The following is a 24,580-nucleotide window of genomic DNA, read 5'->3' as shown; positions in this document are numbered from 1 at the left end:
TCCTTCTGATCTATCACCTGTTTTGTATTTGCTTGCCTGTGGTTTGTGGCCGAGGTAGCTGGTGTCTGTTTCACAGAATAAGAAATGTTGAAGGTGAAGAGTTGTACTCCAGACCTATCAAGACTAAACCCACCTTTCTTGAAAAGATGCCTTGTTTTCATGAAAATATGATTCAAAGCCATTTATTAAGCATCAGCAGCCTACTGAATCTCTCATCTAAAACCTGAGCTGTCGGTAGAGGTCCGCTGGAAAATACATTAAGACCTTGAACTTAATCAATTAAACAAAATCCTCTTTCAAGATTTCCGAATTTTGCTTCACAACATCAAGTGCTCCTGTGTGTATGATGTGGTTTTTCACTGTAGGTGCTCTTCCATATTCATCAGTATTTTCTCTGAGATATCAGACACTATGCTATTGACAAAACTAAGTACTTGGTGTTTTTCTTGCTGCAAAAGTGTTTAATCTTATTCAAAGCTCCATAACCCACTATTTGGGAATGGTGGCTGGCTCTTTCTAAAGCCGTTTAGGAGGAAACCGTTTAGAGGGCAATCAGCTCTCATAACTAGCCGGTGAAAGAGCTTTGTTTGGGGAGTCTGAGTCTTGCAGAAGTGGAGCAAACCTGTTTTCTTGTGTCATTCCTGTGTTTTCAGTTGGTTTACTAATATAATTTGTTTTGAGAACAGATTCTCCTTTTTGCTGGGGCTGAAGAGACATTTCTCTGTAATGGCAGCCAAGCTGTTTCACCTAGGTGCAGGGTTCTTCCAGTTAGCTGTCTTCCCAGATCCCAGATTCTTCCCAGATTCTTGGATGACCAGACCTGGACATGTTTTATATGTCTTCCCCTTATAGATGGTTTCCCATACACTGCAATGACTGGTTTTAAAATTCTTTTGAGACCTTTTTAACCCGCTTACCAAACTTGAAAGCTGCTACAGTCTTTTTTCTGAAGGTCAATGACAGCTCTTTCTTTCTCACCATGGTTTTCACTGTCCCTTCAACATTCAGGAGCACACTAAACTGAATATCTGAGGTTTAAACAAGGCAAACCTTCATAATCCCTAGTAATGATTTTGACAGGCCTGCAAGTGATTGTAGCCATTTTAAGTGGGAATAAATTTAGTGGTTTCTTAATTTATCCTGCACCATAATCAGAAATTTTATAATATTCAATAAAAACTTAAAAAAGGTCTCTTTAGTTTTGTTTTTATGTATATATATTTTAACTACTAATTTTAAATATACACGTTTTCGATATGATAAAAAAAACACACATGTCCTGTATTTATGTGTTGTTGAATGTTACTGCCCTCTTGTGCACAGATCTATCAATATAAATATGTCATAAATCACGTCTTCTTTGATTTGTAACCGAATTTCCAACAATAAAGGCGAATTAAAAGAAAACCTTGATGACACTAACTGATATGAAATAAAAGGATTTATTTAAGATCGGCTAGATAACCTTAACAGTGAATAAATGTTTCAGCATCAAAGCTCAGGTTTGGATAATGCAGAAGAACCTTCTGTGAACTAAAAACATTTCCGGTCGGAGCTTTCAAAAATAAAAGCCTCCTCTGAGCGCAGAGTGCTGGTGAGGTTTATTCATGGGCTGCCTCTGGACGCTTCAACGCGCACCCCCTCCTCCTCACAATTTCACTCTGGCGTGCACGCACACGCACGCCCTCATTCTCTCTCTCTCCCCCCTACTTTCAGACAGTCACTCTCTCCTTTTTCTTTTCTAAAGCCCGTTGTGAAGCCGATTGACAGGCAAGAATGAAAATGAGGCGGACGCTCCGTCACGACTTCAGTGCGCCCGCGTCCTTTTGAGAAGATCTTGAAAACTTGGACCCTATCACCATGGGAGCTGTTTGGGCTGCGAGAGACATTTGTTTGTTTTTGCTCTTGTTAAATAGTCGCCAAAGCATAGCGCTTCCAGAGACTCGAGGTGGGACTGTAATGAGTGTTTGCATGTGTTATGGGTTTTTGTTTTTCCAGCCGCGGGTATTGCTGCGTTTTACGCACGCCCTAAAACCCCGTTGTAATAATAGAGATAAAAAAAAACAAAAAACGTTTTGTATAGTTTGTGACTTGAACGCAGTTATATGTCTGCAAAAAAAATTTAGATTTCTAGTTTTTCCCTTCAGATTTCCGGTAATAATGTAAACATAAATGAGCCTTTAGGCTGTTAACGACATACTGACATTTTTTCCACGTGTTTTGGTAAACCTGGACAGATCCCTGCGCAGAGGGAAGTGATGGCTGTCATATTGATGCTATTTGTCAGACTACCCAAGGCTCATACAAGTGCACATGTAAAGGAGGCTTTAAAGGAGATGGAAAACACTGCGAAGGTAAGTATTTAATTTGTTTTTGAGATTTGTATTAATGTACTCCTTTCTTTTTATTGCAGTTTATGGATGCCTCATTGCTGTTGTTCACTGATTCAAATCTTCTGCATCTTACCTCTGTTAACCAGAACATAAACATGTATTCATGTGGTGTTTACTCCTCAGATATTGATGAATGTGACCTGGAGTACAATGGCGGTTGTGTACATGAGTGCAACAACATACCGGGCAACTATCGCTGCACTTGTTATGATGGATTCAACCTGGCCAACGATGGACACAACTGTCTGGGTAAGATCCTTTCTAGCTTTAGGGGGATTTCTGTGACAGAGAGTGCTGACTCATCTAATCTGATCTTTAAGGAATGCATGTTTGTGTGGGTCTTGTTTGAAGTTTCTCACAGTCATTTAAAAAACATTAGCCTCATCTGCAGTGTTTATAACACAAAAACGTGATTTATATAAAGGGGGGAAATATGTGTTTGTATTGAAGACAAATATTCTCCAGGAAGACTGTAAAGTGTTTTTGACCCTGTCCCGTAGATGTGGATGAATGCATGTTCAACAATGGTGGATGCCAACATACTTGTGTCAACACGGTGGGCAGCTACGAGTGCCGGTGCAAAGAGGGATTCTTCCTGAGCGACAACCAGCACATGTGCATCCACCGTTCCATTGGTGAGTTTACATATCGAACAATGTCTCACATCCTACCTCATTTACAGATTTTCAGTTTGAAAGTAGGTTTGAGGACCCTTTTAGGTTTTACCAGGTAAAACAATAACTAATCAGCTTCTTTAATAGTAGGATGATATAAGGAAGAGGTACAGTCAACATGCCTCTTCATAGCTAAACATTTTATGTGCAGCAGCAACATGCTCTGGGAAAATATTCTCTGTGTGTCCCAGAGGACAAAATAAGTAAATAACTGCAACACTCTGGCCTATGTGGTGTGTGTCACAGATTAGTCTGAAGTGCCTTTGTTTTGTCTTCTTGACTGGAGTCAACTTAAATGCACGTACTTTCCACTCCATTGGGTCTTGACAGGCTTTGTAAATCCTGCAGACCTGACCACTCAGCTGTGACCCATCTATATAAATGGTGCCGCACCTCCTCTCAGCTTCAGGCTCAAAGCAGCGTCAAGTGTGTTGTATGCAGAAGAACAGCCTGCTGTGTTGCCTTTTATGCTAAAGGATTTGCAGAATATTTCTTCTTCCTTCATAAAGGCGATAAAAATATCCCACAGTTGGATGTTTTTGGATTGTGCAAGGCGTGTGAACAATCAGTGTCTTTGAGAATGCTGGATTAATGTCTCAATATGTATTTCTTTGAGTTTAACTGGTTGGTCACTGCAGGAGAGTTTCATTGTGTACCTCTCTCTCCAATTTTCTATCCCAGAGGGCCTCAACTGTATGAATAAGGAGCATGGCTGCGCCCACATCTGCAAGGAGAGTTACCGAGGAGGCGTGGCCTGCGAGTGTCGTCCAGGCTTTGAGCTGGCCAGGAACCAGAGAGACTGCATTTGTGAGTGCAACTACAGTGGCACTACTCACAAACTAATAAATGCAGACACCCTGATGATTTGCCTTGCCTCCAACTGTCATTTACGCTGCAGTAACATGTAACCACGGCAATGGAGGCTGCCAGCACACCTGTGAGGACACGGAGGATGGTCCCACCTGCAGGTGCCACGTCAGGTACACCTTACAGCCTGACAAGAAGACCTGTGTGGGTAAGCAGCCTTTTAAAACAGGAAATGTTAACTTAATGGATATAAACTGCTCCATTAAACGAACTGAAAGATAAATATTTATACACATTTGATATTGTATCACTTTTTAAAACTTACATTTACATTCCATTACATTACATTTACATTACGAACTTTAAAAGTAAAGCAGGCCAAATATTTTCAACTAATATGAAATAAATAACATTTAAAGGTGTGTTTTGATTGACAGCATACCATCAGATGCACAGTAAGCAGGTCTGCAAAAAATATTGCCAAAAAATTATCTCAATATTATTTTGTGAAGTAGTGTTGTTGACTGAAATATCTCACTGTAGTAGATGCCCACACCTGACACAGATAATAGTGCCCAATATGTTTAAGGGCATGGAGAGAGTTGGAAACATGGAATATACAGATAAGAAAGAAACAAGTCAGGAAAAACATTTGGATTTTTCACACAATAATATGCCAGTCGTATGATTTATTAATAATGTGCAGCCCTGACAGAAAGCACTGAATGGGACAAAAATATTGAAATCGGACCAAGGTAGGATCAGTCTTAATATGTTTTATGTCAGTTACATTCTACAGCAAAGTAAACTCACGCCAAACTTTGTAAAAATGTGTAACTGAGAGATGGTAAAAGAATTAATCAAGTTTTGCATCTAACCCCATGTGTGGCTGTGAAAAGATAAAAGGAAGCTTCTGACTTTTGATTCTTTCACAGTGCTTACGCTCTAAAACGTAAGTAAAATCAGTTCAAATTTTGTGGAAATCTGTTACTAATATAAACTGAAACACCAACGTCCGCATTCATTTGTGTCTTTGGCCATGGAGAGAGAAAGGAAAGCATCTCACTTCTGATTAGTTCACACCTGTTGTGCTCTAAAACATTTGTAAATCCATTCCAAACTTTGTGGAAATGTATGAATGGAAGCTCCCCCTTCCAGATGTATTTGTTTTATGGCTGTGGAGAGAGGAAAGGTGAGCATCTTACTTTGGATTATTGGTTACACTCTTATAAACATAAGTAAAATCACTCCAAAAGAAATGTATAGGATATTTCTAACTAAACAAATCACCCCACGGTTTAAGTTTAAAGGAGAATATGGGTTTTAACTAATAAAGTTAAAACATAAATGTAAAACCATTTAAAAACAGAACATCCTAAATGTTTTTACCAGTAGCATTCCAGCAAGTTTCACAATCAGAAAAATATTTTCTGTTATGAATATAACAAAATTGTTTGTTTTGTTTCTTTTTCTACATTGAGTCTATCTTAAAGGATTTTTTGAAAACCTTGTGAGTTTTGCTCTTTTTCTTTCTTCTGCACAATTGTTCTGATGGATAAGAATCATCTGTGAGATAGAGGGTTATCTCTTCCAGCAGTAGTTTGTGTGAGGTCCAGGCGTGTAAAAATCGTCTTTTCTGCAGATCCTAATCTGCTGCAATATTTGACACACACCAAGCCACTACAAGCAGAGTATGTCAAACTGTTTCTGGTTTCTCAGAGGCAACAGAGACTCCCAGAATTGAAGTTACCGGTCAGGTTGCAGTGCTGTGTGAAAATATAAATCTAAGGGATTTTTTTCAAACATACCTGCTCTACTAATAATTGGTTTTGTGTGTGTCATAGAGCGAGATGAAGCCACCACTGAGTCCTCAGACCACAACGCCACGTCCTCTACCGAGGCCGACAAACGTGTCAAGAGAAGATTGTCAATGGGTAACAGTTACACCCCTCACAGGCTGACAGCTTGAACTGGCATGGGCGCGAAGACGAGTAATGTCTATTACACCGATACATTCTTCAGTCTTTTGAGCAAACTGTGAAATGACTGCATGCTCGCTGTCCCACGTCAATTCTCCCTCCTGTAATATATGCGCCTGTGACAGTGTGGTAAATTTCACGTTTTCACGTTGGAATATTTTCTGGCTGAGCACATTATCATAAAAAAACGTTGAGCGGAGGAGGTCTGAGAGCTGCACTCTGTGTTGCAACTAAACTTTTTTGTCAGTTTGTTAAAAGGCACAAAACTGCTTTGCACTAACCAGGTTTTAAAAACTAATTTATTTAGACAAAAGTTCAAAATAGGTAATAAATGTAAAAGTTCCATTTGTTTTATGGTCACACTAGTCAGAAAATCAAGCTTCTGTGCTGCTATTGACGTGTTGTCTGTCAATGAGAAACAAGGCAGCACCTTCTGAAACAGCTGACAGTCACACATTTGGGTTGTAATTTTTAGAAACCTGCGCACTGAACAACGGGGGCTGCGACTCCACTTGTAAGGACACATCCACTGGCGTGCGCTGCAGCTGTCCCGATGGCTTCACACTTCAGCCGGATGGAAAATCGTGTAAAGGTCAGACTGACCATAACTGTCCACAACAACACCTTTCACAAAGTGTAGCAGCACACTGATTTGGTATGATTGTGAAAGATTTCCTTTGGTTTTTTTTTGGCTGAAATTTGATCAGAAACTCATTCCTCACAGATATCGATGAGTGTGAGATTCACAATGGTGGCTGCGAACACTTCTGCAAGAACACTGTTGGCAGCTTCCAATGCAACTGCAGGAAAGGATTTAAATTGCTGTCAGATGAACGCTCTTGTCAGGGTAAAAACTATTTTAAACTTAGGTAATAAGTAGGGCAAAAACAATGATGCGGACATGATATAATTGTATATTCCTATGAAGCTCCTTTTGAAATCCATTATTTCACCTGATGCAGCATTTTGCAATTGTCACATTTTACTGCTATGGATAATGGGGAAAAACCTTGTGGGCTGATTGCCTGGCTATTATGTGATCTGTGTGATTTTGATTACAGATATAGATGAGTGTTATTTTGAGCGCACATGCGATCACACATGTGTGAACTCCCCCGGTGGTTTTCAGTGTCTGTGCAACAAAGGCTACACCTTGTATGGGCTGGCCCACTGTGGAGGTGAGACAAACGTTGCTGAAGAAGCATTGAAATATGCTTGGCAGAGTGATCATGTTTTGACCATTTCGTCGCAGATGTAAATGAATGCAGTGTAAACAACGGTGGCTGTGAGCATGGATGTGAGAACACTGTGGGTGGATTTGAGTGTTTTTGTCGTCCCGGCTATAAGCTACACTGGAACAAAAAGGACTGCATCAGTAAGTTAACACCTCTTTATTTTTTTGCTACTTCGCTGTGTCTGTGTTGTCAAACAGTTTGGAAGGAAATGTGGGGACAAAAACAGGAGATACTTTGAAATGTTTCCCTTTTTTTCTCTTTAGTTTTCTGTCACTTGTTTTTTTCTCCTGTCTGAGTAAAAAAAATATCAGAATTGCAAACATGCTCGCAAAAGTTTGTATTGTTTTTTTTTTTTTTTGTTTTGCAATGAAACACGTTCTTTTTTACCTTTGAGTTTTGTTGTGGTCTTTATTCAGAGGCTGAGGGTTTAACACCTGCAAACCTCCCCTCTAAGCCTACCTTGAACTGTAGTAAGCAGCATGGAGGGGATCTCTGCTTCCTGAACTGCAAGTCTCAAGTTCACATCAGCAGTGGTGAGTCGAGCCCAGATCTCTTTTTACGTATCTGCTGTTATTATCACTTACTTCCACTTGCAGACCTATATTCTCACTGTTCTCATTTAATTAAATACGAAATTACAGTACGTGCATCATTTTTAGGTTTGCTCCACATCTGCTGAGATGCATGGTCCCACTGCATTCATTCTATCAGAGCCACACTAGACATTTTGGATAAACTAAATTCCTGAGATACGCCCAGAGGTTTTAAGTTTATAATTTTATAAAAGAAAGCATTTGGTTTATTATTTTCGCTCTGTTTTCTTTAAAAAAATATATAATGGAGATCAAAAGATTTAACCGGGTTAATATGAACTTGTTATTATTTGTTTGTGGATATTGAAATGTCAAAGTTCATTCAGTCACTAATTAAAACAGGCAGTGGAAAATCTGCTGGCTTCCGACTCCCCAGTAAACAAGCTGTCTCCTGAGATTCTGGAAGCTATTCTGGTGGGGAACGTCATGCTGTGGGTTGGCCCTCTCCCACGTGGGGCTGAGTGCGACTTAAATGCGCAAAATACCACCAAATCATAGGATCCTAATGTCACATTTACTCACTAGGTGCAATATTTCAGAACATTATTATTATTTTAAAAAATTAGACGCATTAGATTTAATTATCTCTAGTAAGTTTGTCCTATATTACTTGTATGGCTTCAATATAAAATGTGTCTTCTTATTTTCCCAATGTCATTGTATTTCTAAATTCTGGGAATTTTGTCCTTTTCCTCTTGTCTATTTAATCTCCATAAACTTATTTTGCTCTGTTCATTGTTCATTGTATTTGTTAAAAAAAAAACTTAAAACCGTAGTTTTGATATCAAACAAAGATTACTTGGGTAAATGAAAAAAAAAAACTATCCTAACCAACTTGACTCTATGTGAAATAGTAATTTACAAACAACACCCAGGTTTTATTACTGCTAGAATAAAGACATCACTTTAATAGGACCTGTCTGACAACATGTAGTAGGCAAAGATATCTCAAAAAGCAACACATCATGGCTTGATCTAAAGACATTCAAGAACATATGAGAGATAAAGTCACTGACTGTCAGAGCCATTATCCACAAATGGAGAAAACAGAAAACAATAGAGAAACTTCCCAGGACTGGCCCACCTACATGAAATTAAGAGTGCATTGACACCTTATCCAGGAGGTCACAAAAGAACCCACAAAAACATCTAAAGCCCCTTGCCTCTGTTAAGGTCAGCATTCTTGATTCAATTATTCTGAAGAGACTGGGAAAAACTGGCATCCCTGGGAGAGTTCCAAGGTGAAAACCAAAAAAATAACAAAAGGCTGTCTGACAATTTCTTAAAAACATCTTGATAGTCTCCAAGATTTCTAGGAAAGAAACAAACTTTTTGGACAGTGTGTGTCCCATTACATCTGGTGTAAAATACAGCATTTTAGAAAAGAACCATAAGTCAAAAATGCTGATGGCAGTGTGATGGTCTGGCGCTAATTTGAGTTAGATTTCTGTTAATAAAATTGTTGTTTGAAACTACATTTTGTAACTGCTTAGGCTGAATTTATCTAATAATACAATTAGTTTGATGGTCTGAAACATTTATGTGATTAAAAGAAGCAAAAATCGAAGAATACTGTAAGAGACAAATACTGTTTCACAGCACTGTACCGGACGCTGTGTTTTGGAATAGTCGGATATACATAATTTACACATTGTTTATATATTTATAGAAACCTTAAATTTAACTTCTTATTTACAGTATTTACAGATATAAACTGGATTTCTGTGGAACCACATTCTCACATGAAGTCCTTTTGAATCCTTTATTAAACCAGGTGTTCAGTAGACTTAAATTTGTAGGAAAAAAAAAAAAAACTCATTCTCATCCGCTGCCATCCACCATCAGGATGTTTGACAAACCTCCACCGCTTGGTAGGATCATATGAACTGTTATGGCAACATAAAATTCTGTTGTATGCAAACTCTGTCTTTGTCAGACTTTTGGCAAATGCTTTGCGACCAAAATCACGTCCGTACTGCTGCTCTCTCCATCACTGTCGTAAATAAGCTCCAATGAAGCCATAGGAAACATTAACATAAAAGTGATTGAATGCTGTAGCTTTAACTGATTGATGAAGCTATCAGTTTTGGGAATCTCTTGTCTGAAAAGGGGCTTAAGTCGAGCTGTTTTAGATCTAGCTGTGTGAACAGTTGTCAGCTTTAGTCTACGGAGCGGACTCGTCGTGTTCCTACATGCTTTCTCTTTGCTCTCCGGCTTGGCTTTTGTGGCCCTGACTTTTGTCAGCATCGGCCTGTGTGTCATGCTCTCTTGTGTGTTTTCAGGGACGGAGGATTCCTACACGGTGACCTGTGGAATGCCGCTGCCCTGCTTGGCTGGCGCACAAAAGAGCAACAGCGACTCTCATTGCTTAGGCAAGTACAAAACCTCCCAGATCTCTCTGGTCCGTCAAACAAAACAATAACCTGAGAACATCTTGGACTTACATCTGTTGTTTTTGTTGCTGTATAAATACATCAGAATGAAAACGTTTCTTGTTGCCTTGTCCTTCAGGTACAGAAAAGGCCGGTGTGCAGCGAATTAAAACCACAGCCACTTTCAAGTCTGGCACTGCCAAATGCAACCTTAAACGAAGTCAGGCGAAACTCTGGGAAAGCTTCAACTCAGCACACTCAGGTACAGAGGTTGGCCCAGCAACCTCTCCAAACACAAGATGACAGATAGACATGACTGGAATTACAGCTCATTTATATGCTGCTGCTTAAAAGCATTTAGAGTTTACTGTGAGTTGCCAGCATCTAAAGAAGATAAAGCAGACCTGAAAACTGCTTCAAAGAAACCAGAAACCGAGGGCAAATGTGAAGACGTTTGTGGTGAAAGTGATGTGGTTTGAGGTGTTTTCGAATGTCTCGGAGCCGCACTTTGTCTGGCAGTGACAGGGGAGGATGTAATTAGCCATTGCATGCCTTTTAGTTGGGTTTGACCCAGACATCAATCAAATACCTCCTTGATTGTAGGATTATTTTTGTCTCTCCGGCGGAGGGTTTGGTCTTTTACGTTGTTCGTCTTTACTAAAAGGAAGCTCTGTTGTTTCAGATGCATATTTCTGTGACATCTCAGTTTTTGCTTAAGATTTAACCATCTACTACCCCGTTAATTTTTACGTGTTGCCCTGTTCACAGATTGCAGCTTTCTCTTCACCGAAAACGTGCAGTTCAGCTATGTGAGCCTTCATTGCACCTCGTTGGGCCTGCGAACGCGCAGCCGCCACAGCAGGAAAGCCGGCGAGGACGATGGCTTCGCCATTACAGCTGAGTTTGAGCTGGATGTTAACCTTGAGGAGGTAACAGGTTGGTCTCTCTGTGCTTCCCGCCTGCTTGCCTGTTTGCCTGCCTGCGTGCAACCTTTGCTTCTTATTCTGTATCTCACTCCCTTCCGCTGCTGTCTGTCACTAGTCAGACCCAAAGCTCTTAAAGTATCTCCTGTTTTGGCTTGGCTCTGGGCGCAAGGGATGTAAGTTAGGGGCATTCTGTTTGGTTTCCTTCAATACTTTTTAATATGTAAGGATGTTGTTTTTTTTTTTTTTTTTTGGTGAGGGAAGCATGACGTAAAAATCCAGGTACTGTAGGTGTTCAGGATGACCTTTTTTTCTGCAAACAGTTGTGGTATCGAATACTTCTCTCAGCAGAGAGCTGCGACCTGAACTGCGTGCGTCGACGCTCTGAGAAGAGACTCAGGAAGACCATCAGGACCCTGAGGAAATCCATCAACCGGGAACAGTTCCACCTTCACTTTGAAGGGACCGACTATGACCTGTCCAAGACTCTGGGCCAACCGGCAGGACTGCCAGGACACTGTCTGGCCGGTCAAGTGTTGGTGGGCAGAAAATGTGGTGAGCTGGATTTTTTATTCATAACAGAAACGATTTAAAACATCAGATTGACAGTACTGACTCGAAAGTACCCACTATGCATGCACACAGTAGAGCTGCAGTGGCTCATACTGGAGGCGATATATTTAGAAAGTCGGTTTAATGATTGGATTTGGTACAGGTGTTTGCCAGATGAACGCAATATTTGGTTTGCAGACGTGTTGTAATGAGCAAGCTGGAGTGGTGCAAGCGGGTTTGTGTGGAAGAACAGAGAAGTAGTTGTAGTTGGGGCTCCAAAGCCTGTGACATCTTCCAGCATCTCTCCCTGGGATAAAAAGTGCAAAGTGATGGCTCTCCTGGTAGCTGTTGAGCTTCCCGTTTGGGTATTATATACAACCAGCAATGCAGAAAAAGTTGGTCAAACGCCACCGCAAGCTGTCAGGAGGACAGCCAGGAGCTGGATTGTGTTTTTCCTGGCTGGCCCCTGTTTTCAGGCCTCACAGTGAGTTAATTTTCTGCTGAAACATCTTCTGGGGAAACTAGTGCCTCTCTTCTAAATATTTATTCAGACAGATCTTGCTTTGTGAGGTCTGCCCATGATGTAGTCCGAGATCTTGATGTATCTAAACCTTTTAAAAAAAGTCTATAAAGGTGTTTGCTTTATTACGACCTTCTTGTACTTTTAGATTCATTAGTGACACTTGATCTGAGTCTAAACTGCTCCTGTTCAATATGCATTAAACATTTTGATGTCTAAAGCACCCCTGCCAACCCTTACAGGTCGACATTAAACAGTCCATTGGTCATGGCAGGGGAGTAGACATGTAATTTGGGAGAGGGAAAAAGGAGGGGTTCAGAGGCATTCTTCTTAACCTCCAGCTCTTTAAAGGAGCTATATTTTTCCCTCCTTCCCCCACCTCCCACACTGGCTTAGCGCAGAGTGCAGTTTCAACTCTTTTCAGTTTGGCTGCTCCATTGAGGAGAAAAAAAAAAAAACATTTGGGGCTCCTTTAGAGAAAAAGCAACACTGGCTTCTGTGAACTTGGTCAGAAAATTGTGTTGATCCTTTTGGTTTCACTTTGGCCTATATACCAGAAGACTGTGTCTTTAAAAGAGCTACAAGCATTTAGCGAGTTATGTCCCGTAAGTGTGCATTATTAATGAATTTCAGTAAATTACGACAGGTTTTTTTCTACAATCTTAACATGACAGGATCATTAGATAAGACGACTGTTTGAGATGTTTAGGAGGTGCTGGTGATCCAAACTGGCAGTTTGAGTCTTGGGCAGCCCCTCACCAACAACCACCACCTCCCTCCTTCCCTCCATCCCTCCCAGCTGGGGCCACTTTGCATGACCCCCAGCCAGTAAACTGCTAAAAAGAACTGACTTCAGCCGCACCATGGGAATCAATTAGCATCAGCTGTTTGGGCCTCCGCTCGATGGGCGCGAGCAGCGATTGGGCCGAGTCGAATGGGGAGGATTCAGAAAACCTGACCCCTTTTATTGGGTTCAACTCTTCACTGCTGTGATACCGCGTGGTTTTCCTATGTCATCAAATGGGCAAGAAGCGGAGCCTTGAATAGAGGTGAAAGGTCTTTTAAACCTCTTTGAGGGCCATCAATTCGAGGACTCTATAGAGGTGTTTTTTGCATTTGAAAGGCTTCAAGGTTTTTTTTTCTCTCTCTCTCTTTCACCCCAACTCTCTCCGCTTCCCTCACTGTTTCCCTCTGTCAAATAAAAGCTGTTAGAGGACAATGCAGTGATGGGCTCCTCATGGTCTTTCAGAGTAAACAATGGCCCTCAAAAATGAACTGCTCTTGATAGAATTACATTTTCCCCTTTTAGAGGAAAATCTAACACTTTGTTGAGTATAATGGAGCTCCACTCAAGCTGCTGTGTGCTGACCCTTCCTGCAGCTTTGAAGGCTGCATCCTTAGGACACGTTTATCACCTCAGAGTGGGGGATTTAGTTGATTTATTCTTGTTTGAGATCACCTCCTGCTTTTTTTTAAGTCAAGTTCTTTAAACTATCAGACAGAGACAGTAATTCCCAGATTAATTAAAGGCATTGCTCTGAGGGGGAGGAACTGGAGCAAAAAAGGTGTTTTGGTCCCTGTAATCAAGCCTTTGCACTTTGGTGAAGAAAGAGGGAAATACCCCCTCCCTTTGATTTTCCGCTGGGTTGGCTTTTAAAAGAGGTGAGGGTGCTTATGCTGGCATTAAACGTTTCTCCTTAATGCACAGCAAAATCTTCATTGTATCAAGCATTAGGAAGGTGGTGTTCCCCTTTCATGGCTGCTTTAAACTGGTCTTTTTAAAGGCCTGTGTGCAAATAAAGTTAGACTCTTTGTACACAGTCTGTGTTCAATGTCTGTATTAAATTTCAAATAAACCCATTAAAAAAAGGAAAAACCTTTATTTCTGGCCAACCTTTTGGTTTGAATTGCAAAAAAATACATTATGTGTTTTTCTACTTTATTTATAAGCTTATTATGCATAAATTATTTAGTAAATGAACACAAAAGTCTTTTTATAGAACATATCTTAGCAAAAAATATTTAGTTGTCTCTCTCTGAATGCATTAGCAACTTTTTAATTTCAATGTGAGACTAAAACATGAGTCTGTGGTTCAGTAAAGTAGTTAAAGACCTAATCTTGTCAGTATGCAGAGTTAGGTTGTATATGCAAAAGATATGTTCCCAAACTCCCACAAAAGCTAAAATTTTTGGGTATTTTCACCTTGTGCTCCAGTTCAAAACAGAAACCAGCTAACTAAAACAAAAAGCAAACGGATCTAATACAGTAAATGATAGTATAAAAAGGGAAGCTGCTAACAGATTGGAGGAATTAAAACGCTGTTGAGAGGTCGGACATCGAGCGTCTGCCGGCCGAGTTTGCCATTGCTAAATGCTTTTTGGTAGGGAAAAGCCATGCTGATTCGAGCTATGCAGGCTAATCTTAACCAGCTAATAGGCAGAGGTTGATGCCTGAAGACAGCCCTTCTTCATTTGCATAATGAGGCAGAAATGCATACGGAAATGTAAAAACCACAGGCATTAATAAATAGCATTGAACAAATAAATAGAGTAAAAAAATCCAAAGGAAGAATACAACAGACAGAAAATATTAAAACATACACATAAATAAATAAAAATAATTCATTAATAAATAAAGTTGAAAACTGTAATGGATAATAAATAAATAAGGTAATTAAATTAGATATATACATTTATGTCTCGTTGAATAATTTAATTACTGCCTACATTTATTTATTTACTGTATTTTTTGTGTATTTAATCGTATGCTTATTTATTTATTGATTGAGCATTTTATTTTTTTTTAAGAGATATGTACATTTATGTTTTATTGAATAATTTCATTACTGCCTACATTTATGTAATTACTGCATTTTTTATGCATTTAACCGATGCTTGTTTATTAAGCATTTATTTATTTCTGTATATATTCATAATTATGGCAGGATTGGTCCTCCATACCCACCTGGCACTCTTTTCTTCAACCTCAGAGATGGTTGAGGTCGGGGGCATTTTATTAGTCTTTTTATTCAGCTTTATAGTTGTATTTGTTGTCTTTATGTTGTGTTAAAAACTGTTTTACAATGTGGAGCCGGGGGGCAAAGTGTGATATGTGTTGATTCACGCCTGCACATCACATTGTATTTCTGTCTTTTTTTCCTTGTGCGAGTTTGCTAATTTACGTGAAGTACAAGTTCAGACACAACAGTCTATTTTGCGTGTCTTATCTTAAGTGTTTTCAGTTGTTTTATTCATCTTGTTTATAGAGATTTGCTTCAGCTTTTGTTTTACTTTCTTTTTGTGTGAAACAAAATCTACCTATTAAAGAACTGATGTGTTTCTGATCTATTGTGTCAGTGAGTTGCAGTGTTGGGACATACTATGATGGTGAACAGGGGCACTGTGTGACCTGCCCTGCTGGGACATATCAGGACGAGGAGGGACAGATGTCCTGTGAAGCCTGTCCTACGCCTGAAGGGAGAGAGGTTGCCAAGGTGGTCGGAGCTCGAAACATGTCAGAGTGTGGAGGTGAGATGCATTTCTCGAACAAACAACAGCAACGAACACATGAAGACATAAACATTACAGTGATCATTTTTGTCTATATTATCTTTTTTTAAAACATGTTGATTTTTAAGTGAAAAAAGGTCAAAAAACTTTCTGCAGCAAGCACACAATAAAATAAACTCCTCAAAATACTGGTCTTTTTCATTGATTTATGTTCATGAAGTTGATATTATTGATATTAGCCAGGACTGAGTCTGTACGTCAGACGACTTAGCAGGAAAGAATAGTTTTAGTTAGTTGAATGGGTCGGTTAACATTTCAAGGTATATTGAGGTTTTAAAAAGTTTTCAAAACCACAAAATTGTTTTGACATACTACCCCTATGACTCAAGGTCTTTTTAATAAGATGCCAAAAGAAGTGCAGCCCACTATGCAGATGCTGTTTGTGCTGATGAAAATTCACTCACCTCATCATGCGGAATGCTTAAAACTGAAAGTGAAACTGACGGCATTACCTAATTTCCTGATAATCTGGCTCATAATTTAACCACTTGAAGGCACTCATAATGCTTTGAAATTTAATTTGCAGAGGGTAAGTTAAACTTCAAATATTAAAAATCAATATATAAAATAGGAGGTTGACATCAAAGCAAGAGTAATGGTCCCCATCCAAACACAGCTAAACACTGGGAACATCCTTGATTTCAGTACTCATACTGCATTCAAAGCAGAAGTTCATCGAAAGTGGTGCCCAAACTCGACATGACTTGATCCACAAAAAATATTTAATTTCTTAAGATTCAGACCCCCACTATACACTTTTTTTTTCCATAGGCCAGCATGCATGGCAAGACGGTGTGAGAGCAGCTTATAGGAGTACCATCCATCACCCTTATAAAAGGAACAAATAAGAGCTACAATTATATAACTGCAAAGGGCCTGTCTGTTGAGCAGTTGAATGTGGGCTCTACCAGAGCTGATAGCCTGATTAATTCACCAGCAAATATAGGCCCGATATACTTGTGTTACTCTGTAATGAGCAGAAGGGCAGAAAGATATAATATTCTGCACCGTACCTGAAAACTGCCACTACATTACATGGTTTATTCTTTATTTCTGCTTAACAATAAATAATAAATAACATTGTTATACCTGTAATAACCAGTATGCCATATTTTGGTATAGCAGTAGTTGGATTAGAAACGTAATCAGATCATGTTATGAATGTAACAAAGTTGTGGTATTTTTTCTGAAGGTTTTCATACTGTGTGAATCCAACACAAAAATACAAAAGATAACACTGTTTGGTATATACAGTGTTATTTTACACACTACCGAAGTGAGAACTTTGCGATGCTGTTCAGCTGCTGTGGATTGCATTCTAGACCTGGCTTGTCTGCTTTTGACCTCCATTTTTCTTCTTCTCAGTTTTTTTATCTAAACAACAGAGCGGGGTGTCATGTTCAGGTAAAAGAACTTGAAATTAGCAAAAAGGCACCCAAGAAAGTCCAAACAAAACCGTTACAAAGTCTGGGGAACCACTGATTAAGACCAATTTAAAAAGATTGCAAGATGATCTGGCTCCAACATACGAAATAAATAGGACTTTGCACTGTGTGAGATGTTCAAGAGTTATTGGTATTAAGTGATTAAATAAACTGATACATTTTGTTAGAGAAAGAAACAGTTTCGATTTATCTGTATGCCCTGCATGAATCGTGAGTTGACAAATAAAGACTGATTAATTGATTGATTAATTGATTATGTTTTGTATTGTAGGTCGAGATATTAAAACAGCAATACACCGCCGTTTGGGTTGTACAATATGTGCACAATTCTTCTGTATGAAAAAATAAATATTTTTGTGACATTGGCAAACGCAAATTTATCACATTCGAGGCAAATGATCACTAATTTGTGAAGTTTTTATTCAGTTATGCCAGGCTAATTTCCTGTTGCCCTTACTTTTATTTTTACTGATCAGTTATGGCCCCTTTAGCAGATCTAAACTACAGTAGCACACAGTAACAGTGCATTTAAATAGAATAAAAAAGGAACTGCTTAAGGTAAATGGAAACTATTAGATAAGTCTGAAAAGTTCCAGTGTGTTGGTATTTACATTCATTAGAAGAGTGATTTATTACCTTGACATTTAACAAATAAACAAATTGCAGAAAAGGCTGATAAAGACCCAGATAGTCACTAAGGGATTAAAATAAGTGTTTTGTGCATCAGAGGAACTCACAGGAAGCATAGGTGCCTTGATAAAGATCTGGGTCCTCTGCAGATGTTCTTCTTTGTGTAAACCCAAAGAAGCTTGAACTCAGTTGATGAAGATGTGTTTGAATTTCAACATCTTTGAGTCCAGAACAAAAGCTGAAGGAGCCACTATGATCGTTCTTATCAACAGTGACTTTGTGGCTGAATCCCAGATCGCATCTCCTCGGACAGACTAAACAAGGGGAGCAATCAGGGGATTACTGCTGACGCCCACTTTGTATTAGTCATTTAGGATTTACAGTAAAGGAGAGGTGCAGAGAGGTGTCATTCTCCTAAACTGTACCATTCAGGCGTATCTTATCCAAAAGATTATTATCTAAGACTACACTAGAAGAGCTTAAACTCTTGGGGGAACACTGACCATATTGCATCTTCCACAATAGTTTTTTTTGTTTTAGCAGTCTAAAGTCTGATGTAACCAGATATTTCTTTGTATGTGCGCCCAGGTCAGTGTCCACCCGGTCAGTACTCTCATGACGGTTTTGTCCCCTGCATCCCCTGTCCGCTGGGAACCTACCAACCAGAAGTGGGACGAACCACCTGCTTCCTGTGCGGAGGGAACCTGGTGACTAAACACAACAGCGCTGTCTCATTTCAGGATTGCGAGACCAAAGGTGCAACAGTTCTCGGTGTCATTCTTGCCTATTAACTCATGTTTGGTGTAGTTTAGTTCTAACGTAAATTCATGGCTTAAAGGGTTTAGTTTGAGCAGAAAAGTTTATAAAAACCTGTCAAACCTATTAAATAAAGTAAAACATCTGTGGTTCTTGGGATTTGAAACTTTTTTCTTCTATAACTCAATCTTGGAGATACAGTCTACAGAGCTTCCTTTTTGTCGATAAGAGCTCTGCTGCCCTCTACAGCTGCTGGGTGGGCATCACCACATTAAACTCATTTTATGTTGAATCATTTGCTTTTTATTCCTACTGTAAATATGTTAAAGTGCATGATTTATCCATCTGCTTCATTTCACTTAAATAGTTAAAAACACTCATATAAAGATGCCGAGTATCAGATCCTCTGAATATTTATAGGAAGTTACAACCTTGTGTTTTTTTCCTTGGCTCCTGCAGTCCAATGCTCTCCAGGCCATTACTATAACACCAGCACACACCGCTGCATCCGCTGTCCGACGGGGACTTACCAGGGCGAGTTTGGCCAGAACTACTGTGTCGCCTGTCCTGGTAACACCTCCACCGACTTTGATGGCTCCACCACCATCATGCAGTGCAAAAGTATGTCTGTTTAGGCATAGCTGTACACACTGCAACACCACCCCAGTCAACCTAAGGTTATATGAGCAGAATATCCTTTGGGGCCCCATTCATTTATGCTATCATGTTCATTTCTGCCCTCTGCATTTCTGACAACTTGTTTTATAGTGAATTAGTGACCCAATGATGAATTGAATCAACTGTGACCAAGAATGTGTTTTTTTTCACAATCATAGTCCCTTCACAATTTTCATTAAGTAGATAGAACCTGGGATATATAAAATTTTTTATCTATATTTATTTCTGTATTACTTCTATAAAGCTTTTCAGAGTAAATATACTTGTAAGTGTACTTGTTCCACCCTAACTTGATCTTTAAGTCAATTATTAACTCAAGGAATCTGGGGGTTTGGTAATGTGTTTATTAGTTTTTGACATAGCTTTGAGCTGTTTGTTATTCTTCTTTCTGGTTCAGTTAAAGAGAAAACAGCAAAGAAGTGAAAAGAGGCAACATTGGATACTATTCCAAGAATGTGATGCATAATCAGCAACATCATATTAACCTGAAAAAAATGCAATAAAGATAGAAAAATATAAAAGATATTTTCATTTTTAAAGTCAATTTATATATGACAATGGCATGCCTTTAGGGTGATAACCAGAGGTTAAAATGGGTCTTTTTCTTATGGAAGGAATCACAGATTTAAAAGGCTGGATTTCTTTCTGCGCACAGACAATAAAACCTTACAACATTACAAATATTATGTTATTTTCTATAGATCTATTTATTAAGTCACTGTGTGGATGACATGTTTTCCCAGCTCACACACTGGGAACAGAAATTATTAAATTAACTTGTAACTAGATAACGTCTCTTAACATAAATGTTAAACTTTGAAGGTTTTACATTGGTTATGCACAACTGCTACATTTGTAAATCTGTCCTGTGTGAATCTAAGTCCCTAAGCAGTTGCAAAATCCACTTAGAACAACAGTCCGGCTCTGTCAGCAGTCAAATCTCTATGAATATTTAACATGTTTGCGTGCGTTACTTAACAGACCGGCAGTGCGGTGGAGAGCTGGGGGAGTTCTCCGGCTACATCGAGTCTCCAAACTACCCGGGGAACTATCCCGCCAACATTGAGTGCACCTGGACCATCAACCCACCGCCCAAACGCCGGGTCCTCATTGTGGTGCCGGAAATCTACCTGCCCATTGAGGACGAATGTGGAGACTACTTGGTGATGAGAAAAAGCTGTAAGCCAAAATTGTAGATTTGTTCTAGTTAACTTTAGGCATCTTTAAGACTAAGCAAAACCAAGGGTGTGTTGACAGTTTGCATAAAATAACATTTATTCATTTGACATAAAAGTGGCCAGAACTGCACACAAATAGTTTTGCTGGTTGAGAGGTAAAGCTAGCAAATACACTTTTTGATTTCAGGACGTTTTGCAGTATTAATGTCGTGCGTTACTTGTGTATCATCGCCTTTAATTCACAGCTCTGCCCAATTCTGTGACAACTTACGAGACGTGTCAAACATACGAGCGGCCCATCGCGTTCACATCCCGCTCCAAAAGACTGTGGATACAGTTCAGGTCTAACGAGGGAAACAGCGCAAAGGGCTTCCAGGTGTTATATGTCACATATGATGGTAAGACCCAACTGTTTATGTTGTCCTTTAAAGTGATCAATGTTGGAAAGGTTAGTTTAAATCAGGGGCGTCCAAAGTGCCATTGGCAGCCCTCAGACATTTTGTGCGGCCAATGACTACAATACTACAATGCCTTTTTCTCTTGCTCTCGGTGGAAGACACACGCGTTTTCTCTCCCTCCCTCCCTGCTGATCCCTGCGTCTGCTTTTTGTCTGTATTTTTCTCAGATCCTCGCTTTACATATCCTCCAAACTTTTAAATTATGGATTTGGTCAGCTGGACTCTCAACGTAATTGATCAAATTTTTTTCTTTTCAATGGGAAGACAGGGTAAAGGAGACCCTCTTGTCCAGACGGGACGTTCTTCTCTGGATACACAATGGATTCTTGGCAGCAGTGGAAGATTGTGCGCCTGACTACAATGTTGGTCGAGGACATAGAAAATGTGTACATATTTGGACTTTTGATAACAGGATTTCTGCTTTTTGGAGTTGGTGGTTACCTGGCTTATCGAGTGATTCGCAAAACGTGGGCAGCTGTTCAAAGCATCCCAAAGCTTCCTGCGATGTTAGATGGAGTCTGTAGAGCGATCAACACTTAGACTGAAATGTTAAGAGAGCAGAATCGCAAGCTGGACACGATTCTTGAACAGAATCGCAGCCTGGCAGCGGTTGGACTCAGAGGTTAAAGGATATAATCTTGGAGAAGTTGTATGCCCGAGATCTGCGGAAAGTACCAGAAATTTGGCAATTTGGATTCGCAATTGAGATATACCAGTAAATCTCTTAAGGTAGTTGGAAATTCACAACTGCCTGAACCGCAACATTTATTGTTTTTCTAAATCCCCAATGTGGCCTTGGCGACTTCTGCTAACTGGTTATCGACAAAATATCTCCTGGATGTTATATAAACACGACGCTCTTCCCCAGCACTCCCCTACCAGCTGTGTGCCGATAGGACTATGCAGCCAATTGATAAAACTTCCACCTCTCTTCTCAAGGACAATGCCCCTTCTATCAGTGTTGACCATCTAATTCTTTCAAACAGACTCAGACTTATATATATTCGCACCCTCAAGATTGCACCGTACCCTTGATAAATCTTTACTTATGTGTGTTGCTTACCCCTGCTGAGGTTTTTTGTACTATTTCAGACTATTCTGCTTAGAATAGAGTCTGAAATATGATTTTTTTTCCTCCTATTTTACTTTACCTAAATGTGGGATTTCATTACTTTTCATAGATTTTCAGATTTCTCAGAAGGATTACCAGCAAAAGCCAATTATTATTAGTATTTCATTACTTTTTCATTGATTGTTAGTTTTATCAGAAGGATTACCAGTGAAAACCAAATATTATTAGTAATTTGGACTTTAGCTGCTCTTACACCAATGACCCAGCTTTCTCAATTAGACTACAATGGACTGTTATTACTTAGTTCAACTTCAGTACCAGTAAAAACAATATATCATTAGAACCTGAAAATGTGGATTAAAGCTGTTTTGTACCAGTGACTCAGCTTCCCTAGTTAGAATTCAGTGGAATGATGAGACTATTAGATTTCTCAGAAGGATTAATAGATTTTTAGATTTCTTAGAAGGATTGTAGTATCATTTGATTGGTTTTTCTGTGTCTGTGTTTATTTTCTTTGTGATTGTATTGTAATTGTATGTACAGCGCTTTGAGTGTCTCGTTACTGAAAAGCGCTATATAAATAAACTTACCTTACCTTACATTACATTACAATTCAGGAATGCAACAAATTTTGCCTGCCAGCACAGGAGGCTGATGCAGATAGAAAGTTTATTTTTATTTTTATTTGTACACCAAGATTTTCACTGACAAGTTAAAAGTAAAAAAAAAAAAAGAAAAAAGAAAATGTCCTGTCAAGTGTTGATCTTTTATTAACCATATTTCTTCCTTTTTATAATTTCACAATAAAGGCCACAAACAACCAACTTTTTTACTCAGAAGCACCTTTTTATTAACCTTGGCAAGCATTTTTGAAGGTAGAAGGGCCTATATCCTGTTCTTGTTGCTGAAGACAGAGAAAAAAATTCTCTGGGCCAACAAAACAGAAAATAAATCATTTTGGGAAATTTATTAAGACAACCCTGTGAGACCCTTTTTTATGTTTTGCATCAATAATGTTTTACAAATCCCTTTTATGTAAAAGTCCGGCTGGTTTGGTTTAACACGATATTCTGCTTAGTTTATTGTTGAGCAGTAAAAATACAAATATTTCCCCTGGCTTCTTAATTTGGTGCTTTATTGTTTTGTCAGTGAGCGAGTTTCCACCTAAATAAAACTAATTAGCAACAACTATCATTTCTTATTTTGAATTGTTTTTTTTAGAGGATTACCAGGAACTGATTGAAGACATAGTGAGAGATGGAAGATTATATGCATCAGTGAATCACCAGGAAATCCTTAAGGTATCTGTGGTTTCCACTTGTCCTGATTATATTTATATGTCTGTACAAGTTAGCAGCATATTGATTTAAAATTAACATCAAATTGTCCATATTATTTTTTTAAGCATAGGATTATTTGACTAGTTGAAATTCTTCTAAATGGTATCCAGTAAGGATGTGGCGCTGTCTACTGGACACATACAAAACACAGACTGTGTCTCACATTTAGTTGTTATAACATTGTCTCCTTGTATTTTCCCATCAGGACAAGAAGCTCATGAAAGCATTGTTTGACGTACTGGCTCATCCGCAGAACTACTTCAACTACACGTCACAGGAATCAAAAGAAATGTTTCCCAAATCCTTCATCCGCTTCGTGAGGTCCAAAGTCATGAGATTCTTTCGCCCTTAAAAAGCATTCAAACAGAGGATCTGGATTTTTCACAACAAACTGAAGTCAGACACTTGTGACAGTATTCGCGGCCCCTTTGAGAGCCTTCTGTCATTTCTTTTATTCACTCGGAGCCAAAAAAGAGCGGACTGATGGGAATGCGAACAACTGAAGCAACGGGATATTAGACATAAGTTTCTAACTGAGTTGTGAAGATGTATGGATTATTCATCTGCTATGACATCACTGAAAATGATCTGAATACCTTCCATTGGTTTGGGAATGTGTTTGTAAGGACTTTATGACTTCCTATAGACTTTAAAACCAGGACTGATATCCAAAGTGCAGATCTTTGCACTGGAATTATTTTTATAAAAGTGACATGGTGACTTTATGGGGCTTCTCCTGATCTGGTCATAAAGGAGTAGAAGAATAGTAACTGAACAGATAAATACTGCATGTCAGTGAGACTGTATATAGAGTGTGTAACTAGTTTTAACATAGGTTGCTTTCACAGGCAAAGAGTACAAAAAAATATCCAGAACGATAAAAAAGAACAAACAACTTTTTGGGACCACTAGCACTAGTACAGAGGTAGTCCCACCACAGAAGCAATTACTCTGATTGATATTTTGTATATGGTGTAAAAAGTTTTTGGTGAAATGCTAAAGTATAACAGTATAGCTGCAAAGGCTGGTGGTATTTGTTTTGTTTTTCAGGGTGTCTGAATAACTATTGCGTTTTTATGCATCCGTAATATATGAACCTCAACACAACACCCAAACATGATGCATTGTGATCTAACAGCTGAAGATACACCAAGAGAGACTGAAAAATATGATTCTGATAGGAGAAACTAAACATTTTGTAATATACAGCTGAGCAGTTCACCTGTCCTGGATGATACATGTTTGTATATTCTTATGGTTTTGTACATCTAACTTGCTGTAAATAAAGACTGATAATTTCATGGTTCACTGTCTAGGTCGACTTTTATTTATTTATTTATTAATAAACTTTGAAAACACTTCTTGGCACACTTATCGAAGCAACTTGACAAAATACGGTTTTTGA

General features: G+C 39.0%; 1 protein-coding gene across 1 annotated transcript; it reads left to right on the top strand.

The window, feature by feature from the left end:
- Positions 1 to 1,701: 1,701 nt before the first annotated feature.
- On the top strand, positions 1,702 to 24,481 carry scube2 (signal peptide, CUB domain, EGF-like 2). The gene is made up of 23 exons (XM_047362396.1): positions 1,702 to 1,948; positions 2,238 to 2,354; positions 2,517 to 2,642; positions 2,894 to 3,028; positions 3,749 to 3,874; positions 3,966 to 4,082; positions 5,719 to 5,808; positions 6,329 to 6,445; positions 6,578 to 6,700; positions 6,915 to 7,031; positions 7,106 to 7,228; positions 7,505 to 7,621; positions 9,964 to 10,053; positions 10,193 to 10,315; positions 10,822 to 10,989; positions 11,325 to 11,531; positions 15,406 to 15,576; positions 18,282 to 18,449; positions 18,909 to 19,070; positions 20,109 to 20,306; positions 20,551 to 20,703; positions 23,057 to 23,136; positions 23,381 to 24,481. The coding sequence occupies exons 1-23, from the start codon at positions 1,861 to 1,863 to the stop codon at positions 23,525 to 23,527; spliced, it is 3,063 nt and encodes a 1,020-aa protein (XP_047218352.1). The 5' UTR covers positions 1,702 to 1,860; the 3' UTR covers positions 23,528 to 24,481.
- The last annotated feature ends 99 nt before the right edge of the window (positions 24,482 to 24,580 follow it).

Source organism: Girardinichthys multiradiatus, chromosome 4 (assembly GCF_021462225.1).
Source record: "Girardinichthys multiradiatus isolate DD_20200921_A chromosome 4, DD_fGirMul_XY1, whole genome shotgun sequence".
Taxonomy (NCBI): Eukaryota; Metazoa; Chordata; class Actinopteri; order Cyprinodontiformes; family Goodeidae; genus Girardinichthys; species Girardinichthys multiradiatus.
The sequence above is the reverse complement of the archived record's forward strand: the minus strand, read 5'-3'. Positions and strand labels throughout refer to the sequence as shown.

Coding starts and splice junctions, on each gene's coding strand:
- scube2 (XM_047362396.1), top strand. CDS start 1,861: ATGGGAGCTGTTTGGGCTGCGAGAGACATTTGTTTGTTTTTGCTCTTG. Junction 7,622..9,963: donor TCAAGTTCACATCAGCAGTG/GTGAGTCGAGCC, acceptor GTGTGTTTTCAG/GGACGGAGGATTCCTACACG. Junction 18,450..18,908: donor TCAGGATTGCGAGACCAAAG/GTGCAACAGTTC, acceptor TGGCTCCTGCAG/TCCAATGCTCTCCAGGCCAT.